General features: G+C 38.3%; 5 protein-coding genes across 6 annotated transcripts; 2 read left to right on the forward strand and 3 right to left on the reverse strand.

The window, feature by feature from the left end:
- Positions 1–2,001: 2,001 nt before the first annotated feature.
- LOC106447401 (ER lumen protein-retaining receptor B) lies at positions 2,002–3,834 on the forward strand. 2 transcript variants are annotated; one of them, XM_013889318.3, is made up of 6 exons: positions 2,002–2,307; positions 2,526–2,791; positions 2,874–2,989; positions 3,070–3,143; positions 3,357–3,420; positions 3,527–3,834. In XM_013889318.3, the coding sequence occupies exons 1-6, from the start codon at positions 2,217–2,219 to the stop codon at positions 3,561–3,563; spliced, it is 648 nt and encodes a 215-aa protein (XP_013744772.1). In that variant the 5' UTR covers positions 2,002–2,216; the 3' UTR covers positions 3,564–3,834. The 2 variants fall into 2 exon arrangements, with proteins under 2 accessions (XP_013744772.1, XP_022555393.1); XM_022699672.2 differs by having other exon boundaries at positions 2,054–2,401.
- Positions 3,525–6,504, reverse strand: LOC111204009. Its single transcript, XM_048751096.1, has one exon. The coding sequence runs from the start codon at positions 5,322–5,324 to the stop codon at positions 5,118–5,120; it is 207 nt and encodes a 68-aa protein (XP_048607053.1). The 5' UTR covers positions 5,325–6,504; the 3' UTR covers positions 3,525–5,117.
- A 7,250-nt stretch (positions 6,505–13,754) lies between these two features.
- On the reverse strand, positions 13,755–14,087 carry LOC106448911 (glutathione S-transferase T2-like). Its single transcript, XM_013890731.2, has one exon. The coding sequence runs from the start codon at positions 14,085–14,087 to the stop codon at positions 13,755–13,757; it is 333 nt and encodes a 110-aa protein (XP_013746185.2).
- A 33-nt stretch (positions 14,088–14,120) lies between these two features.
- LOC111203714 (glutathione S-transferase T3-like) lies at positions 14,121–14,576 on the reverse strand. Its single transcript, XM_022697708.1, has one exon. It carries the CDS (start codon positions 14,574–14,576, stop codon positions 14,121–14,123), a length of 456 nt encoding a protein of 151 aa, XP_022553429.1.
- A 3,368-nt stretch (positions 14,577–17,944) lies between these two features.
- On the forward strand, positions 17,945–20,097 carry LOC106447402 (putative pentatricopeptide repeat-containing protein At3g25060, mitochondrial). The gene has a single exon (XM_013889319.3). It carries the CDS (start codon positions 18,226–18,228, stop codon positions 20,026–20,028), a length of 1,803 nt encoding a protein of 600 aa, XP_013744773.3. The 5' UTR covers positions 17,945–18,225; the 3' UTR covers positions 20,029–20,097.
- The last annotated feature ends 365 nt before the right edge of the window (positions 20,098–20,462 follow it).

Below are 20,462 nucleotides of genomic sequence, written 5' to 3' on the forward strand. Positions count from 1 at the left end.
TGTTTAAAAAACAAATCACTCAATTAAGTAACACTAAAAAAGTCAACATAATTAAATGAATGGGTAAATAAGTAGTCAATGCTGTAAATAAAGTTACGGTTAATATGCTGAATGACTATATTGGGAAAAATATAAGTTTTGTAGCAAGAGGATAGAGAGAAAGAGATAGGAAGAAAAAGGAGGAGAGAGAAGGTCATATGGTTAGTTAGTGAGATATATATATTTTTTTTGTTTGTTTGTTTTTTTTTTTTGTCGTTTATCCATCTAAGCTAGATCAAGTGGAGAACAGACGAGCCGATTCTCCTGAGAGCATCTCTATCTGTCCGGGTCTGATCTATATGGGAAAACAAGTAGCCTCTGGTCCTTGCACTCTTTGCTAACGCATCTGCCCGACCATTCCGACTCCGAGGAATATGAGACAGACTCACATCCTCAAAATCCTAATGTAGCCTCTGGAAAGCCTCGATCTCTGCCGTAAATGTTGGCCAATCCATCGGGTTTTCTGTCATATCCACTAAGTCCGAGCAGTCCGTCTCGAACCGTATCGATGTTATCCTTTTGTTTCTCATACAAGAGGCTGCCCAAAGTAAACCTTCCATCTCAGCATGCAAAGCTGAGAGGCTCCTGTGACACGCCCTTAATCCGAAGTATTCTGAGTCCATTTGATCCTTAAGACTCCACCATAAGCCACTAACGCTGCCATTATTGATCCATGATGCATCAATTTGACATGTAGGGATTCTGGGGATCCAAGGAGGCACTGTCTCAATCTCTGTAGTAGGGGAATCGTCCTGATCCTCATTTGCTTCCTCCTTTTCATTTGCTTTTCTCCAACATTCTGCCTCAAGAGACGCGTGTTGAAGAATATCGATTGGGGATGCGTATTTTCCATTAAAGAGTTTGTCGTTCCTCGCCTTCCAAATGTACCAACAGATCCATGGGAATGTATCGAATTGTGGTCTCAAAGGAGCCACCTCTTTTCTCTTCCAAAATAGGAAGTTCATGTTTTGATATATGGATGTACTCGGGAAGTAACCCGGAAGGGAAGGATAGTCCGATAAAGCCCAAACCTGAAGGGCTGGGGGCATTCAAAAAGAAGATGATTAATCGACTCCATTGGACCAGCACATCTAGGACAACTCCTATCGGTGCCCAGGTGTCTATACATGAGCATCTCTGCCGTCGCCACACAGCCCAAGATAGCTTGCCACAAAAAATGCTTCATCTTGCTCGGGGCCTTTATCTTCCACACATGGCTTTGTAGGCCTGTGATATTTGGTTCTATAATTCCTTGTGAAAGATTCAACTTGGTCGATCGGAGTAGGTCATATCCGGTTTTAACAGAATAAACTCCTGATTTTGTGTGGTTCCAAACATATCCATCCAGAGCCCGAGAGCAAGAGGGTTTCAGCCCAAGTATCAAAGGGATATCATCTGGGTGAAAAAAATCCCGTAAAAGTTGTGTATCCCACTCCTTGGTATCCCACTCCTTGGTATCATTCCTAATAAAGGACTGAACAAGGAGTTGAGGTAGTCGGTATACAATATGGTCAGCAGGTCTAGGAGGTCGGGCCACTTCATCTGGAACCCAAGACTCACTCCAAACCCTTATCTTGTCCCGTACCAATTGTCTTCCGTAGACCCAGTATGAGTAGAGGTCTTGCTGCCATAATACTACGCCATCCATATGATGGTGAGTATGTACGCCGATCTTCTAATGGAGAAGTGTGATTATAGTATCTCTCTTTTAGAACACGTGCTAGTAAAGAGTTCATATAATGAATTAGTCTCCACAATTGTTTTGCAAGAAGCGCTATATTGAAATAATGAAGATTTAGAAATACTAATCCCCGAATCTTTATTTTTTGGTTATATGCTCAAATTTCCAATAAAGTTTCTTTACTTTAGTGTTACCAAAAAAAAAGAAGTTACTTTACTTTTGGTAAATCTAGATACACACCGGTTATGTATCAAAACCGATAGCATCCGGTTAGGTAATTGATAAGATATAATAATAACCCAAAAGTAGGCCCAACAACGAGAAGGTTCCTTTCATTTTTCTGACCACGGGAGAAGTGTTCGTGGAAACGCCACTAACGAGATCTAGCACGGACCGACGACCCCCTAGTGTGGAAACGAGCTTTCACTGAACCCTAGAAGAAGAAAGAAGGAAGGAAGGAGAGGATTAGAGATTCAGCATCGATCGATCGAAGAAGATGAACATTTTCAGATTAGCAGCTGATATGACTCACCTGGCCAGTGTCCTCGTCTTGCTCCTCAAGATCCACACCATCAAATCCTGCGCTGGTATCTCCATTCTCCTTCAAGTTTAGGTTGTTTTCCAAAATTGACGTTGGCCAAATGATTCGATTCTCACTCGATTCCGTAAATCCCACATACGGTCAGTTTCGATTGTAGAAATTACGGATCCAATTCGAGTTTCAGGAGAGATTGATCTCAAAATGAAATGGATCCTGACAATCGAGATTCGTTAGGTTTATGATATCTTTTTTTTTTTTTGGCAGGTGTGTCATTGAAGACTCAAGAACTCTATGCAATCGTCTTCGCTACGCGTTATTTGGATATTTTCACGAGCTTTGTCTCTGTCTACAACACCTTCATGAAGTTGGTCTTCTTAGGAAGCTCCTTCTCGATTGTTTGGTACATGAGGTATCATAAGGCTGTCCAGAGGACTTACGACAGGGAGCAAGATACCTTTCGCCATTGGTTCCTCGTGCTTCCTTGCCTTCTCTTAGCTCTTCTCATTCACGAAAAGTTCACCTTTCTCGAGGTTTGTTTGTTTCTCTTCTTGTTAAAGAAGTTACTGCTAAGTTTGACAAGGCTTATTGGTGTCTCTGCTTTCCAATTATTAGGTACTGTGGACGTTTTCGTTGTACTTGGAGGCTGTTGCTATATTACCTCAGCTTGTCTTGCTTCAAAGGACTAGAAACATTGATAACTTGACTGGGCAGTACATATTTCTCCTTGGGTACACAGTCTCATCTCACAAGCTGGAAAGTGATCTTACTTCTTCTTTAGCTTATCTTGATTTGTGTCATCTTCTTACAGGGGTTACAGGGGATTGTACATCTTAAACTGGATCTACCGCTACTTCACTGAGCCACACTTTGTTCACTGGATAAGTATGACTACCTTTACCTTCCTCGCTATTGCTTCGTGTATCTTAGCCCCTAAGGTCAAGTAGAGTTAGCATTTGGATTTCAGTAGATATATATGTTTTAGCCTCTTTGCTACATGACTGCATCATCCCCTCTCAGTATTCACGTTTTTGCAATATTTGTTGTTTTTTAATTATGCTTTGTGAACTAAAACTGTGTGATAACGATTTGATGCAGCATGGATCGCGGGGCTTGTTCAAACATTGCTCTATGCCGACTTCTTCTATTACTATTTCCTAAGGTAAAACAGATTTAACTCATCTTCTCCTCTTGTTCCTAACTTGGTTATTCCTTAACTCTAATCCTCTGCCTTTGACTGCTGCTTTTTCTCGGTTTTATGTTTGCAGCTGGAAGAACAACAAAAAGCTCCAGTTGCCAGCTTAATTTCTCAATTTTCGATGCTCGGAAACCCTACCGTTCAAGTTTGGTGTCTGGCTACAATATCTGCCGGAAAGTTTACTAGTTTACTCTGTTGGTAGTTAATGGATGAGACGAGCATAGATTATATGTAAACTCCAGCGATCTAACTTGTTACACATTTTTGAACTTTTTCGTGTCTCAGCTTTTGTTAAGTGTTACTAAAATATTTCGACAGGACAAATCTTGCAAGTATAACTAGTCTACTGTTTCCATATACAAAATCATTATGTTCTTACTTCTTAGTTCTTACCTTTAGTCGATCGAATTATCATATATTAGCTATTGTGGATAAGAGAAATTAATTGATAACTACATCTTGAAAAACAAGAAACAGAGAATGGTGATGGGCAGGGGTTAACGAGAATTGACGTGTAGGAGATGCAAGGAGAATTTAAAGTCATTCTTATCGCTATTGTCTCCCTCAGATCTTTCGTGTTTTCCTATATTGAACCAGCTTGTATATGTGCAACATATAGTACCTCAAAGAAAAATTAAACCAAGATGATGTATATATGAGAATAGTTGCTTTTCTAACTATACTTTCAAAAATGTATGTGAAGCCGGAAGCAATTCTACGAGGAATACCATTAGATAGAATGCAAAACAAGCTTATATTGCAAAGGCGTTTCCACAAAAAAGGCAAAACAAGCTTATCGTAATTGAAATATTTATATGAGAATGACGTGTACGATTCTTATATAGAGAATATCAGTCTAATGTGTTTCCTTCACGACTCCATCTTCATTAACAAGTCAAATTAACCTTTCTCTATTAGCTAGGTTCAATTTTGTCATCCTTAGAGATAAAAGTAAGTTTCACAATAGTATCAGATATATATCTGCATCCAAATGGATATTTGATTTTTTAAAATTGAGAGATGAATGAAGGAAATCAATTCACTATAAACAAAAACAAGAATGTTGATATAGTTAAGAGATATTTTTGTTCTTACTTTTGCTTTCCTTCTCAAAAGGTTCCTATTCGAAAGATATTTTTGGTTTTTTTGCAGATTTCTTGTCAACCGCTCTGATGCCAGTTGTTGGAATTGTGTGAACCCATATTCAACTCTATATTATCCGATTAGCACGATATTATCCACTTTGAGTTTCTTTGACCCGCATGGATTTACTTTTGAGCTCCTTCCCAAAAGACTTCGTACTAATTAGAGTTAAACATCCTCTTATATATTAGACACTATTTGTCTAATTCTCCAATGTGAGATTTTCTCACAACTGTGATTTTTCATTCAATCTCAACTGATAAGAGTATAAATCAATAAAAGATTAAAATTTATTATACAATTTCGAAATTGAACAAATGAATCTTTTTTTTTTTGAACGAACAAATGAATCATAAGAATAAAAAACAACACTATACAGTTTGAATCATAAGTAACATAACAATGACTTATTATAAAAGTACTCTATGGGCAGATGTGACTATATATGAACATGTCGTAGGACATAATTAAGTCCATTTCATGGCAATACCACCCTGCCCGCGGCCAGCAAAATGGCGTTATTGGACTGGGCAAGGCGGCCCGTGGCCTCCGGGGATGTGTGTGCAGCTTGACGGATCGGAAGGAGGCAGATCACCTCTTTGTAGAAACTGTAAATTGCCAAGACGTTCTTTTGGTAAAAACCTAAGCGCTTCGTTTGCCGGAAGGTAGAACCCTATTAGTAGAAGAAATATTAATGAAAGTATCAATGCACGACTTGTTTTCATGGTTATCTGAAGAATAATAGAAGAGGTACGACTTGAATAAAAGAGATGGATTTCTATTTTTCTTTAAAATCCTTATTTACGCAGATAAGATAGAACCTGAACTATTTGATGATGATATTTGCTGTGGCGATGGTGGTATTTATAGTGGAAAATATTTTGAAATATAGTGGTGGCGATTGTTGATCTTTGTTGACATTTACCTCGTGGAAATAAGGGAATGCCTTACGTGGACTCGATTCTTAATCTATGTTTCTCAAATAAATTAATAGCAGGAAAACAAGGATTTAGTTCCGGTCAAGTTTAAAGACTTATAAGAACCGGTTAGGTACATCAGTCAACTTTGTTTAACGACTTGCTGAACTGGAGCGGAACATAGTAAACTTTGTTATATATCTCAATGAAATATTATATACACCGATGTATTAGATAGAGAACTTTGAATAAATGTGGTATCAGTTTAATTATTTTAGATTCGATCAATTGACAATCATACTTTAAATTTTTGATTTTTAGTATAATTAATTATAATATTAAATATTATGATTGGATTAGATTATCAAAGATCAATATATGATCCATATAATCGACATATATTTTTGAAATAATTTTGTTTCTTTTTAATTGACCCGGCAGAAGCTTAACTAATTTGTTGATGATATTTTAATACGTACGAGATAGAACCTGAATTAATTAATTGATGATTGTTATAAAAAGAACTGGAATTTATTTGTATCGCAGGAATTTAAATAAGGGCAAAATTTTATACCCGTAGAAAGAAATAACACTGATACAGAGAGAGAATAGAATAGAAGTGTTTTTAGGTGTGCATTATAAACGAACGCAAACGTTCGTATATATAGAAGAAAATTTACTGTGCAAATAGTGCAGCGGGACCCACATCTTTAATTATTTCAAACATTACGGTGGCCGCTTTTGTTTACTTTCGTAACACTCTCCCTTGGGGGCCGGTGTCACTATCCGCTCTCGCTTAACGTCTTTGTTGCCTCGTTAAAAACCTTTCCAGGAAAACCCAATGGGAAAAACCATAGTAAGGTAAAAAGAGTACAACTACGTAAGCTCCCCCTCGAATGAACAGTCATAGATCCTTCTGATGGCGCATCCCAATGTTATGGATGTGTTTTCTGAATACCGAGGTAGGGAGTGATTTTGTGAAGAGGTCGGCTGCATTGTCGCATGATCGAACATATCTTATTTCAATCTCTTTATTCTTCTCGAGCTCTTGAGTGTATGAGAAGAACTTCGGAGGTATATGTTTGGTTCTATCGCTTTTGATATATCCTTCCTTCGTTTGAGCAACACATGCCGCGTTATCTTCATATAGAATAGTTGGCTCCGTATTTTCGTCAATCCCACTGCTTGAACAGATGTGTCGGCTTATTGATCTTAGCCATACACATTCTCTACTTGCTTCATGGAGTGCAATGATCTCAGCGTGATTTGAAGAAGTAGCAACAAGTGTCTGCTTCTGAGAACGCCAAGATATGGCGGTGCCTCCAATTGTAAAAACATATCCTGTCTGGGATCGAGCTTTGTGTGGATCTGACAAATAACCTGCATCTGCAAAACCAATCATTTGACCTTTTGAACTTTTAGGATAAAACAAGCCTAAATCAGTTGTTCCTTGAAGGTAACGAAAGACATGTTTAATTCCATTCCAATGTCTTCGTGTAGGAGACGAACTGAATCTCGCTAAAAGATTAACAGCAAAGGATATGTCAGGTCGAGTACAATTTGCAAGATACATAAGAGCTCCAATTGCACTTAAGTATGGAGTTTCAGGACCAAGTATTTCTTCATTTTCCTCAGATGGTCGAAACGGATCATTTTCAACATTAAGTGATCTAACGACCATCGGGGTGCTAAGAGGAGTTGCTTTATCCATGTTAAAGCGTTTCAATACTCGTTTGGTATATGTAGACTGGTGTACAAATATACCCTTTTGAGAATGCTCAATTTGTAATCCTAGACAATATTTTGTCTGCCCGAGATCTTTCATCTCAAATTCTCCTTTCAGATAGTTTGATGCCTTTTGGATTTCGTTTTGAGTTCCAATAATATTAAGATCATCAACGTACACCGCGATTATCACAAATCCGGATGTTGTTTTCTTTATGAAAACACAAGGGCATATAGGATCATTCGTGTATCCTTCTTTTGTTAAGTGTTCGCTGAGACGATTATACCACATTCGTCCAGATTGTTTTAACCCATATAATGATCTTTGCAATTTTATTGCACATAACTCTTTAGGTTTGGAACTTAACATTTCTGGCATTTTAAATCCATCTGGGATTCTCATATAGATATCAGTATCTAATGATCCATATAAATATGCCGTAACGACATCCATGAGACGCATTTCTAAATTTTCATTGGCCGCTAGGCTCATCAGGAATCTAAATGTGATTGCGTCCATAACAGGAGAATAAGTTTCCTCATAATCAATTCCTGGCCTTTGAGAGAAACCTTGGGCTACGAGACGAGCTTTGTATCTTGTAATCTCGTTTTTCTCATTTCTTTTTCGGACAAACACCCATTTGTACCCAACTGGTTTTACATCTTTGGGTGTGAGCACAATAGGTCCGAATACATTTCGTTTGTTAAGCGAATCTAATTCGACTTGAATTGCATCTTTCCATTTTATCCAGTCATGTCTCTTTTGACATTCATATACAGACTTTGGTTCTGGATCTTCGTTTTCTTCATTTATTTCCTTTGCTAAAAGGTATGAGAAAACGTCATCAATATCATCCATCTCATTTCGTTTCCATATCTTTCCATTATGGATGTAATTGATAGAAATCTCGTGATTTCCATCAGATTCATGATGCTCTATATTGTCGTTCGATTCACAATTCGCTTCTTCCAAAATATTTTCCGCTATTTTGGGAGTATCATGCTTTTCACATTCCTTACGTTTTCTAGGAAGTTTATCCTTTGAACCAATAGGTCTACCGCGCTTTAAACGTGTTCCTGATTCACGTGTATCAACTGCCGTTCCACCATTTTGTGGTATTTCAATACGAGCAGGAGTATTTGCAGCGGGTATATGTGATTTAGTTACCATTTTGGTATCAGCAAATGCATCTGGTAGCTGATTTGCTATATTTTGTAAATGCATGATACGTCGAACTTCTAGTTCTGACTGTTTCGTAGGAGGATCAAGGTGTAATAACGATGGTACACTCCATTTGATCTCTTTTCCTACTTGTTTATTGTCTCCCCCTAGAGTTGGGAATTCTTTCTCATTGAAATGACAATCGGCAAATCGTGCCGTAAACACATCACCAGTTTGTGGTTCTAGGTATCTTATTATTGATGGAGAATCATAGCCAATATATATTCCCAACCGTCTTTGCGGTCCCATCTTTGTACGTTGCGGTGGTGCTATTGGAATATAAACCGCACAACCAAAGATTTTTAGATGAGAGATATTTGGTTCTTTTCCAAATGCTAACTGTAATGGGGAATATCTATGGTATGCACTTGGTCTTATCCGAATTAGTGCTTCTGCATGCAAAATAGCATGTCCCCATACAGAGGTTGGGAGTTTTGATCTCATGATCAATGGCCTTGCAATTAGTTGCAGCCGTTTAATTAATGATTCTGCCAAACCATTTTGTGTATGAACATGAGCAACAGAATGCTCTACTTCAATCCCTGATACCATACAATAATCATTAAAAGCTTGGGATGTGAATTCACCAGCGTTATCTAATCTAACTCTTTTAATTGGATAATCTGAGAACTGTGCTCTTAATTTGATTATCTGAGTTAGAAATCTCGCAAATGCCATATTTCGAGATGATAACAAACAAACATGTGACCATCTACTCGATGCATCGATTAATACCATAAAGTAGTAGAATGGTCCACACGGTGGATGTATTGGTCCACAAATATCACCTTGGATTCTTTCCAAAAACTTTGGTGATTCTTTGTCAATTTTGGTTGGTGATGGTCTTATGATTAATTTCCCAAGAGCACACGCATCACATGTCATTTTATTACTTTGGTATATATCTTGGGTTTTTATTGAATGACCATGTGAGCTTTCAATGATTTTTCGCATCATTGTAGTGCCTGGATGACCAAGGCGATCATGCCATAATGTAACATCTTCTGGATTTCTTTTTATCACAAGATGTGATTCTATAGCATCAATATAAGTGTGATGCAATCCAGAAGGAAGTTCTGGAAATTTTTCCAGTACAAGGCCTTTGCCTGATTTTTCAGAAGTTATATACAAATACTTCTTTCCATTCTCAGTTGCAGACTGAGTGTTATACCCTTGACGGTATATATCTTTGAAACTCAACAAATTTCTCTTAGAATTTGGAGAATATAAGGCATTATCTATGGAAAACTTTGTTCCATTAGGCAACATAAAGTTCGCCTTGCCAATTCCTTCGATCAGGTCTGTAGGACCTGATATTGTGTTTATAGTCATTTTTACTGACTTTAAAGTAGAGAAATATCTCTTATCCTTCAGTATAGTGTGCGTTGTGCCACTATCTGGTATGCAAACTTCTCTACCAATTTGTTTAGTTGTTGTTCCATTTGCTTTCTTATCCATTTCTGTAACACACAGTTAATATCAATAAAGAAAAAAAACTTTCATAAGTAAACATATTATTCATCAATAACAAGTACACAATAATTATACATTAGATATTTTGAAATACAACATTATTTTGAAAGTGAAATACATAATATTTTATGGCATCACTAGGCATTATTAAGCTTGATCAGAACAAGCACTTCAAATATTTTGATGAGTGGCCTCGTCGAAATCTCCCATAAAGTCAGAGGATTCGAGGTATGTCGATGTTGTACCCACAAGGTGTTCATTGAGATTTACTTCCTTTGCCTTGCCTTTAATAGATTCTTGGTACAATTGGCATAGATGCCGAGGAGTTCGACATACTTGAGACCAGTGTCCCTTCGATCCACATCTGTAACAGACGTTCTCATTTTTATGAGTAGGGTTTTCTTGGGTTTCTTTCCCTTTTACCCGATCAGATCGATTCCATGTGTTGGATCCCCTTCCTCTTGGGTTGTTACTCCTTTCATGGTTGCGGTTAAATCGATAACCACGACCACGACCAAAACCACGATTGTGACCACGGCCACGACCACGCCCACGATAGGAATAATTTCCTTTTTCCGGATTTTTTATATCCGTTGCATTTACCTCAGGAAATGCTTTGGTTCCCGTGGGTCGGGCATTGTGGTTTTTAATGAGGAGTTCATTATTTCTCTCCGCTATCATAAGCGCCACAACGAGTTCAGAGAACCTCGTATACCCACAATTTCTATATTGTTCTTGTAGAACATAATGATTTTTGTGGAACGTTGGTAAGTTTTCTCGAGCATTTCCGCTTCCGAGACAGGCTTACCGCAATAATCTAATTGCGCCGCTATTCTCAATATAGCGGAATTGTACGTTTCCACTTTTTCAAAATCTTGAAATCGTAGATTTTTCCACTCATCAAGCGCATGGGGGAGAGTAATTTTTCTTTGGTTATCAAACCTCTCCTTCAGAGCTTTCCAAAGATCTAAGGGATCTTTGGTTCTCGCATAATCATGCGTAAGATTTTCATCTAGATGCCTTCTCAGAAATATTACGGCCTTAGCCTTTTCATGAGAGGTTGATATATTGCCATCTTTTATTGTTCCGAGTATTTCCTCGGAATCTAGATGAAGCTCCATGTTTGTAACCCATGCCGTGTAGTTTGTCCCAGTTACTTCCAATGCCGGAAACTGAAGTTTCTCGATTTTTGCCATTTGTATTTCTAAAGAACATAAATAAAAGTTATTAGAATATTATTCATATTAAAAGGAACCGTTTACATTAATCATGCAAGCAATTACAAGGAGAAGCGATGTAAAGAAAAGTAAACCGATATTCATCCTAAATTCTCTTGGAGTAAATTCTCCAACGGATAAACCATAAATAGAAACACAAATAAAAATGACACATAAAAACAAAAGTGCGCGAATCATCTTTCTTGAAATAAAAATCGGAGGAGAGCGATTTGAAATTTTTTTTTTTTAAGAGAAGATGAAATATTTTGGATGATGAAATGGAGTGAAAATGAGTTGTATTTATAGATGAAAAACACTGTTCATAACCGTTGGAGAAAGGGGAAATTTTGAAAAAAAATTCTTTGTGACCGTTGGGGTTAAATCGAGTGTACGAAAAATTAGTCTGAAAATATCGTATTAAACGGTCAACCAAATCTATAAAATTTCATAAAAGTAAAAAATTATGACAATAAAATATTTATGTTATGACAACAAATCATGCGACGGCTCAGCCGATCAATGCAGAGTAATAAATAAATTATACGGCGGCTCGGCCGACCAATTAATAATAAACAGAATATAAGGCGGCTCAGCCGACCAATTAATAATAAACAGGATATAAGGCGGCTCGGCCGACCATTAAATTAATTAAATTACTAATAAATAATATAGGCGGTATTCCGGCCATTATAACATGATATAAATAATAGTAGAGGCGGTATACCGACCATTATAACAGGGTATAAATGATACAAATAAATTTTACCGAATCGCAGAGTGATCGTGCTGATAACGTGTTATAAAAAGAACTGGAATTTATTTGTATCGCAGGAATTTAAATAAGGGCAAAATTTTATACCCGTAGAAAGAAATAACACTGATACAGAGAGAGAATAGAATAGAAGTGTTTTTAGGTGTGCATTATAAACGAACGCAAACGTTCGTATATATAGAAGAAAATTTACTGTGCAAATAGTGCAGCGGGACCCACATCTTTAATTATTTCAAACATTACGGTGGCCGCTTTTGTTTACTTTCGTAACAATGATGATATTTGTTGCGGCGATGGTAGTATTTATATAGGAAAAAGATTTTGAAATATAATGTTGGCGATTGTTGAATTTTGTTGACATTTATCTCGTGTATGTAAGAGAAATGCATTTTCGGGCGTAGACTCGATTGTTACACCATCAGCATCGAAGAATGTTGAGTAAAGTTCACACGATTTTTGAGGCAAAAAAATATTAAAATAATCAAATTTTAATAAATCCAGCTCGTGCAGGTTCGCTGGAGTGATACCGTCTCGTTACTGTTCTGCGGGCTCCACGACACGTGGCGGCCCGCGATAGGGTCGTTTATATATATATTTCTTTTTTTAAAAGTCAAGCGAAAAAAAAATAATAAAAAAAACATTGGAAATCGGGAATTGCAAGTTCGCTGCTGCTCATGCTCTAAGAGCATGTGCAATGGTGATATTTTCTCAAGAGTCCTTAGGATTAGAATAATTTTTTTTTTTTGAATTGTTAAGGATCATAATCAGAAATATGTGTGCAATGGTGATACTCGATTTGGAATCCTTAGGAATAAATAAATAAATTTATTTTTAAAAAGTGAAATTAAATTTTTTATTTATTATTCATGATTCAATAAAAAGATACAAGACTTATTAATATTCATCACCAAATTTGTTCCAAATATGCTCAATTAGATCTGTTTTCAAATGTTCATGTATACGAGTATCCCGAACATCATTCCAAATGGGAAATATGTTGTTGAGATTTGTAGGCATGTTGGCTTCCACCCGTGAACTTCTGGTTACGTTCCCTTCTTCAAAATCAGATATATCAAATTGTGTACCGTATCCATCCCGTACATTTTCGACTATCATATTGTGTAGTATGATACATGCTCTCGTAATCTTGCTTATCTTTGCTTTGTCCAATGTTTTTACCGGGTTCTTCACAATCGCAAATCGGGCTTGCAATACTCCAAAAGCCCGCTCCACATCTTTTCGGGTTGCTTCTTGAACTTTGGCAAATAACTCTTGTTTAGGACATTGAGGGAGTGTGATAGATTGGATAAATGTTGACCATTTTGGATATATACCGTCAGTGAGGTAGTACGCCAACTTATACATGTGTCCGTTGACCATGTACCTTACCCTGGGAGCTCGACCTTCTATAATGTCGTCAAAAACAGGAGACCGTTCGAGGACATTAATATCGTTTAAGGTACCTGGAGGACCAAAAAAAGTGTGCCATATCCAAAGGTCTTGCAAAGCCACAGCCTCTAAGACAATTGTCGGGTTTCCTGATCCACGTGTGTACTGTCCTTTACAAGCGCTCGGGCACCCATGACTTTGAGTACTTCACAGCCCGTGACAATCTTCACCCGTGCATTGCAACACCCGTGACCCTACTGCTGAACCTGAAAGAGTACACACATAGTTATTACTTTTGCTCAACGCATTAAACTGAAAGAAAGACAAGAGTTATTACTTTTCCTCCACACATAGGTTCAATACAGCTAACTATGCAATCAAACAACATGTAACTACTCGACACATAGGTTGAATACGAACGCTAACTATGCAACCTAACCTCATAACATCTCAGACATGAGTTTGAGCTTAAGAGATGTTTCCATCTCAGTGAGTGGGTCTTTTTTGCTAAGTAGACGTTCAAGCAACTTCTGTTTTGACACTTTTGACTTCATCTCCATTATGGCCTGAATCTGTGACAACAACTCTTCTTTACCATTCTTCTTCTTCTTAGCAGCAGCTTTAGAAGCCTTGATCCCTATAGGTCTACCCTCTGGTTCTCCCACTTCTTCTTCTATATCAACTTGTTTCCGCTTTTCATTCCCACCGTCCTTACCCACATTGGTGGAGGCCCATTTCTGGTCATGCCTCAACTCCCTCCATGCATGTTCCATGACAAACTTGGTCCCGTGACAATTGAAGAAGTACTATAGAGCAGCTTTCATCACGTCATCATCATTTTGACCACTTCTCTGCTCCCTCAGAGCCGCGTCATATGATCCAACGAACTTGCTGACTTGCTCGTTAATCCTAGCCCACCTCTGCTTGCACTGATTCAGCTCTCTAGATGTTGTTCCCACCAGTTGCGGGCAGTTGTTGTAGTAGTCGACAATCCTCTTCCAGAAGCGACCAGCTTTCTGGTCATTGCTCACCACGGCATCCTTACTGGTGTTAAGCCAAACACCAATAAGGATTTTGTCCTCCGTTGGGAACCATTTCCTCCTCTCCTTGGCACTAGTGTCGACAGCAGAGTTGAGAGGAGACTCGAGAACTGACTCATCAGGACCTTGGATACCGAACCAATAAGGTTCGGGTGATTCAAGGTCCACTGTAGTCTGAGATTGACTAAAGCTAAGGTTTACATAACTAGTTTGCTTATCCATGTTTAGAGATTGCTCTGTGTTACTCTAATAGCAACACAGATAGTTAAATAGGCGAGATTAAACTAACAAACATTAAAAGCCAATTAAAACCGAGCAGTGAGGAAGGTAGAAAGCTAACTACTTGCATTAAACACCAATCAAATCACGGTAACAGCCATTTAAAACAATCAAATCTATGGCGGTAGGAAGATAGAAACCAAACTAAATAGGTTCTACTTAACTAGCAATTACCACCAATGCAGAGAAACCAAACAACTAGCTTCTACTAAACTAGAACCAATTTATGAGGTATACAAATACAAATACAAATACACTACTATACGTTTATAGTTATTAGAAAAGAGACTAGGCAGTTGTGGCATCGTACCTAAAGAGAGACTCGAGCTTCTCGACACTCTCGTTTACATCTTTGAAGCTCTTCCTGCATAAACATTAGATCAAATTGTCATAAGTTTTACAAAATATCATGAAGAACAAACAAAAACTCAAGAGAGATACGTACCATTGACAAACATAAGCGCCAAACCTAGAAAAACCAATACGGAGACCATTACACAAACTTCCAATGCATAGCCATTTGTAGAGTCTTTGTTCTTCTTGAGCTCACAGACGGTCTTCTCGAAACCTTGCTCCTTAAGCAGCCTGAGTTCTCTCTGAACCTCAAACACCTCCTCCGTGACTGCCACATCCCACCATTTCCATATGTGGCAGCCCCCATCATCTCTATTCTCGCACCTGTAGTACAACCTCCCTGGATCTTTTCGCGTGTAAGATGTTGCAATAGCAGCCTCACTGCCACAGTATCATCTCGTTGGGATGCCATCATCAGCCTCAGGTGGGTTGCGAACCGGCTCGCCAACAGAGAAACTACTCTGTCCTTCATCCGCGTAAAGAGCAGCCTCTGCTTCAAGAAGGTACGTCATGTCGAACTCATCTGACGAAGACGGTTGGCTGTACGAATAGTCTTGTCCCATGATTGGTTAAACCTGAAAGAAAACCAAGATTTTTAGTAACGAAGATGATATAAACAACAACAACCACAGATCTTTAGAAACGAGCACGGATTGAACAAACCGTAAGCAAACATGAATCACATATAAACCGTAAGCTAACACAAATAAGAACATCAAAGAAGATTGTAATTGAACGAGAATATCCGCAAATCGTTTCAAAACAAAATAGATTGAAAACCCTAAATCGAGTGAAAACCCCAAATCGATTGAAACCCTAATTTTAAAAGACAAATCGATTGAATCTTCACAACCTAACCCTAATTTGAGGAGAAAACAACAAAGAAAACAAAATCTCGACGCATAAATCTACAAAATCACCCTACGATTTACTTTCTTCTCGGGATGGATCGAATCGCCTTTGATATCGCCTTCACTCGAGACATTTCTTTTTTCCTCGCCTTTGGTCGAAAATGAATAATTTTTTTTTGATACGTACGAATGACAAAGCCGACGGACGAACCAAAACGTGCCACGTCTCTAAGGATCAACTCCGTTAAATCCTTATTTACGGATTGATCCTTGGATTATTTCGGTTAAATAATATTTCTTTATTCCGATAACCATCGGATTAGGCGCTAAGGATCCATTAAGGATCATCGTTGCGGCTGGTCTTAGTCCTGTGTCTTAAAAAATAAATTAATAGCCTGAAAGATGACGATTTGGGCCCGTTTTGTTTAAATATTGCAAGAGCCGGAGAGGATATCAGTCAACTTTGTTTTAATCGAATATCAATTAAATATGATATCACCGACGTGTTAGATGAAACCTTGAATAAATGTAATTGTTTGGTCAATTTCTATGAATGAAAAGAACTAAAGAATTGTTGCTTCAGAGTTGTACAATTTTGATTTGTTTTCCATAACAGTGCTCACATATGTTTTTGGTTTTCAACAATGTTTTTAAAACCGGACTAAAAGGTGAACCAGATTATTTTTGGATCACACTTTAATCTAGTTTCACTAAATCAAACATGATTCAATGATCTGGTTTACTATATTTTTGGTGTATAAATTTAGAAGTGAATACATAAATAAAATATAGATGAATTTAAAACATAAAATATTATAAATATATATTTGTTTTATGTTTATATTGATGATTCGTAGATTTTGATCGTTTTAATAGTTTTTACAGTTTAATAATTCTGATATGGGTATTAGACTGAACGACACAGTGGAGATGGTCATTCGGTCACATCGAAGACGACGTCACAGAGTGGAATCCTTAAACAATATTGAGTTGAAGATACAGAGCATTAAGTACAGAGGCCAACAGCAGGATGAAGACATCACATTAGCTCTGTTCGTTTGTAAGACGCTGAAACTAGCGTCAGCGACCAATATTTAAGAAAGTGTATCTGGAAATATATTAGATGGATTTAAACGCAGCGATCATTTAACGTTGTTGATATACGTCGACGCCGGAATTAATGGCGTCACTAATTTTCGGAAATCTGGCACGGAGGCGTCGCTTTCTCTCTCATCTTTTTGTTGTTTTGCTGTAATCTGTGTCTATTTCCGGTCATTTGGACGCTGACGCACAGCGTCTTACTTACGAACAAGGCTGTTATGGAGATGTAAGGGTGATAGCTATAAGCCACGTTTTAACTCGAAGGAGACTTGGAGGTTGGTGAGGACTCCACAAGAGACAGTGGATTGGAGCTCAGGTATTTGGCTTGATCACAATACGCCCAAGTATGCTTTCATTGCTTGGCTTGCGGTACATAACAGGTTAGCCACTGGGGACAGAGTTCAGAGATGGAACCCACAAGCTTCTGCCTCTTGTGCACTCTGTTCTGGTCAGCTAGAATCACGGTCCCATATTTTTTTTGAATGTTAATATTCAGATGAGGTGTGGAGAGGACTTACCCAGCGACAGCTGCCTCACTATACGAACAAATGGAGTGATATTCTTCCACTCTTAACAGCCCAACACCTGAGCAAGACTAAACTCTTCCTCGTTCGCTATGTTTTCCAAGCTGCTCTTTACTCTTTGTGGAGAGAACGCAACTCCAGAACCCATGGAGAACTGCCACTTCCAGCCGCAAAGCTGGTCACGCTTGTAGAAAAGATGGTCTGTAACCGTATCTCCTCGATTAGGCGAAGTACCAATACTTATGAAGATGCGATGAATCTTTGGTTTACGACAAGATAATAAAGTATCAAAAGGTTTCTTAGTATATTTTTATTCTAGAAACACTAAGCTTTGAAACTTATTCATTGTACAAATAGTTTTTTTTTGTTCGAATAAATTTAACATTCTTTCGAAAAAAAAAAACTCTGAGATCCGACCTAGTTTTGTAATCGGTTCATGGTCGAATACGGTTCAACCATCGAATCAGTCCGGTTTAAAAGTTCGTCACTTCTAATTTTTATTTGATGTTTCAAACTCAAATGATTTCAACCCAATCTACCCGTAGTGACCAAAAAAGGTTTGGCTGTTCGTTTTGATTTTGGTTTTTAATTTTGAAGAAAGTTATCAAGCAAAATTGTGGATCCGATTACCATCGAATAAAATCCAGACATCACACGAGGCTTCGGATATTCGATTTGGTTCGAATTGGTCTAAAGATTCTGTCTGGTTTTGGTTTAGAAGAAAACAAAGGAATCCGAAAACAAAACAACAAACTTTTCTGCATGTTACATCGGACTCTTCCGAGTCCGAGACGCCTCAAATTCCTACTATCAGCTACCAAACACAAGCGTCACATCACTCAAATCCACGCTTTCGCAATCACCACCGGTGACTTACTTCATGGAAGCTCCATCGCTCGCGACCTCATCGCTTCCTGTGCACGAATCGGCGAGATCTCACACGCCCGTAAGGTGTTCGACGAATTGCCTCAGAGAAACGTATCCGTTTACAACTCCATGGTCGTGGCGTATTCCCGCCGAAACAAACCAAACGAGGTTCTAAACCTTTACGATGAGATGATAGACGAAGGTGTTCGACCAGATAGCTCTACCTTCACTATGACGATCAAGGCGTGCTTGAACGCTATGGTGTTGGAGAGAGGAGATGCAGTGTGGTGTAAAGCTAAGGAATGTGGGTACCAAAACGACGTCTTTGTTTGTTCATCTGTGTTGAACCTCTACATGAAGTGCGGGAAGATTGATGAAGCTGAAGCTCTGTTTCGAAAGATGACGAAAAGGGATGTTATCTGTTGGACAACGATGGTGACAGGGTTTGCACAAGGTGGTGAGTCGCTGAAGGCGGTTGAGTTCTACAGAGGGATGCAAAGGGAAGGGTTTGGTAGAGACGGGGTTGTGATGATTGGTCTGTTACAAGCTTCTGCTGATCTTGGAGATCAGAGAATGGGTTGTTCTGTGCATGGCTATTTGATCAGGACAGGTCTTCCTATGAACGTTGTGGTTGAAACCACGTTGGTTGATATGTATGTAAAGGTTGGGTTTTTAGAGCTTGCTTCAAGGGTGTTTAGTAGGATGATGTTTAAAACCGTTGTCTCGTGGGGTTCGTTGATCTCTGGGTTTGCTCAAAATGGGTTAGCTGATAAAGCCTTTGAAGCGGTAGTTGAGATGCAGAGACTTGGGTTTCAACCGGATCTAGTGGCTCTCGTTGGGGTGCTCTCGGCTTGTTCTCAAGTCGGGTCGTTGAAGACTGGTCGATCGGTACATTGTTACGTCTTGAAAAGGCACTTTCTTGACAGAGTAAGCGCTACTGCTTTGATGGACATGTACTCAAAGTGCGGCGTTATTGCAAGTTCGAGAGAAATCTTTGATCGGACAAGAAGGAAAGACTTGGTCTGTTGGAACACGATGATATCTTGTTACGGAATCCATGGAGACGGTGAAGAAGTTGTGTCCATGTTCGCGAAAATGACGGAATCAGACATTGAACCCGACCACGCCACGTTTGCGTCTCTTCTCTCTGCTTTTAGCCACTTAGGTCTAGTGGAACAAGGCCAGCATTGGTTCAGGTCCATGAGAAACAGATACAGTATCCAACCGAGCGAGAAGCACTACGTTTGTTTGATTGATCTTCTTGCACGCTCAGGGAGAGTGGAAGAAGCTCTTGAGATGATTAACTTTGAGAAACTTGATGATGCTTTGCCCGTTTGGGTTGCTCTTCTCTCAGGATGCATTAACCATAGGAATCTATCAGTTGGTGAGATAGCTGCTAATAGGATTCTAGAGTTGAATCCGGATAACACTGGAATCCACACGCTGGTTTGTAACTTTTTTGCTACTGCGAAAAAGTGGAAGGAAGTGGCGGAGGTGAGGAAGTTGATGAGAAGTGGGACCATGGAGAAAGTGCCTGGGTACAGTGTGATTGAGGTGAATGGACAGCTTAGGACTTTTCTCATGGAGGATCTGAGCCATCATGAGCATGATCACATGTTGCAAGTGTTGAGGGACTTGAGTTCTGAGATGAGAGATGTATATAATACATGTACATCCATTTCTGAATGTGTTATTTGATCTAATTGTGTTCTCTCATAGTCCATATTGTTTGATAACCTAGTAAAAAAGAAGAGGATGAGAAACAAAGACTCCAAACACCAGCGGATGCAGAACACTTTGATTTTTTTAATTTTTTTTGAAAAATAAAACATTATTATTTTGAAAAATAAAACATTATTCTGGGACAATTGCATTCAACAAACAAACTAAGCCTAATAAGAAATTTTTGCTTCACTGACCTCTTCTTCTTGAGAGTTAGTAAAAGGAACCATCTATTGAGGTTTTATGGATCTCTTTGTTAAAAATATAAATAATCAAATCCAAGAATTTTTTTCCAAATTTGTGATAACAACTATACATGGTAGATCTGAACATTTGTATAATTTATTTTTGTTAATAAATACTATATTAGTTTAAAAATCAATTAAAATATATAGACTAATAACAGTCAT

This window comes from Brassica napus, chromosome C3 (genome assembly GCF_020379485.1).
Source record: "Brassica napus cultivar Da-Ae chromosome C3, Da-Ae, whole genome shotgun sequence".
NCBI classification, from domain to species: Eukaryota; Viridiplantae; Streptophyta; class Magnoliopsida; order Brassicales; family Brassicaceae; genus Brassica; species Brassica napus.

What these genes read in the sequence shown, in the direction of transcription:
- LOC106447401 (XM_013889318.3), top strand. Translation starts at nt 2,217, where the DNA reads ATGAACATTTTCAGATTAGCAGCTGATATGACTCACCTGGCCAGTGTC. An exon ending in AAAAGTTCACCTTTCTCGAG is followed by an intron (nt 2,792 to 2,873) that starts GTTTGTTTGTTT and finishes TCCAATTATTAG; the next exon opens with GTACTGTGGACGTTTTCGTT. An exon ending in TTCTATTACTATTTCCTAAG is followed by an intron (nt 3,421 to 3,526) that starts GTAAAACAGATT and finishes TTATGTTTGCAG; the next exon opens with CTGGAAGAACAACAAAAAGC.
- LOC111204009 (XM_048751096.1), bottom strand. Translation starts at nt 5,324, where the DNA reads ATGAAAACAAGTCGTGCATTGATACTTTCATTAATATTTCTTCTACTA.
- LOC106448911 (XM_013890731.2), bottom strand. Translation starts at nt 14,087, where the DNA reads ATGGAACATGCATGGAGGGAGTTGAGGCATGACCAGAAATGGGCCTCC.
- LOC111203714 (XM_022697708.1), bottom strand. Translation starts at nt 14,576, where the DNA reads ATGGATAAGCAAACTAGTTATGTAAACCTTAGCTTTAGTCAATCTCAG.
- LOC106447402 (XM_013889319.3), top strand. Translation starts at nt 18,226, where the DNA reads ATGTTACATCGGACTCTTCCGAGTCCGAGACGCCTCAAATTCCTACTA.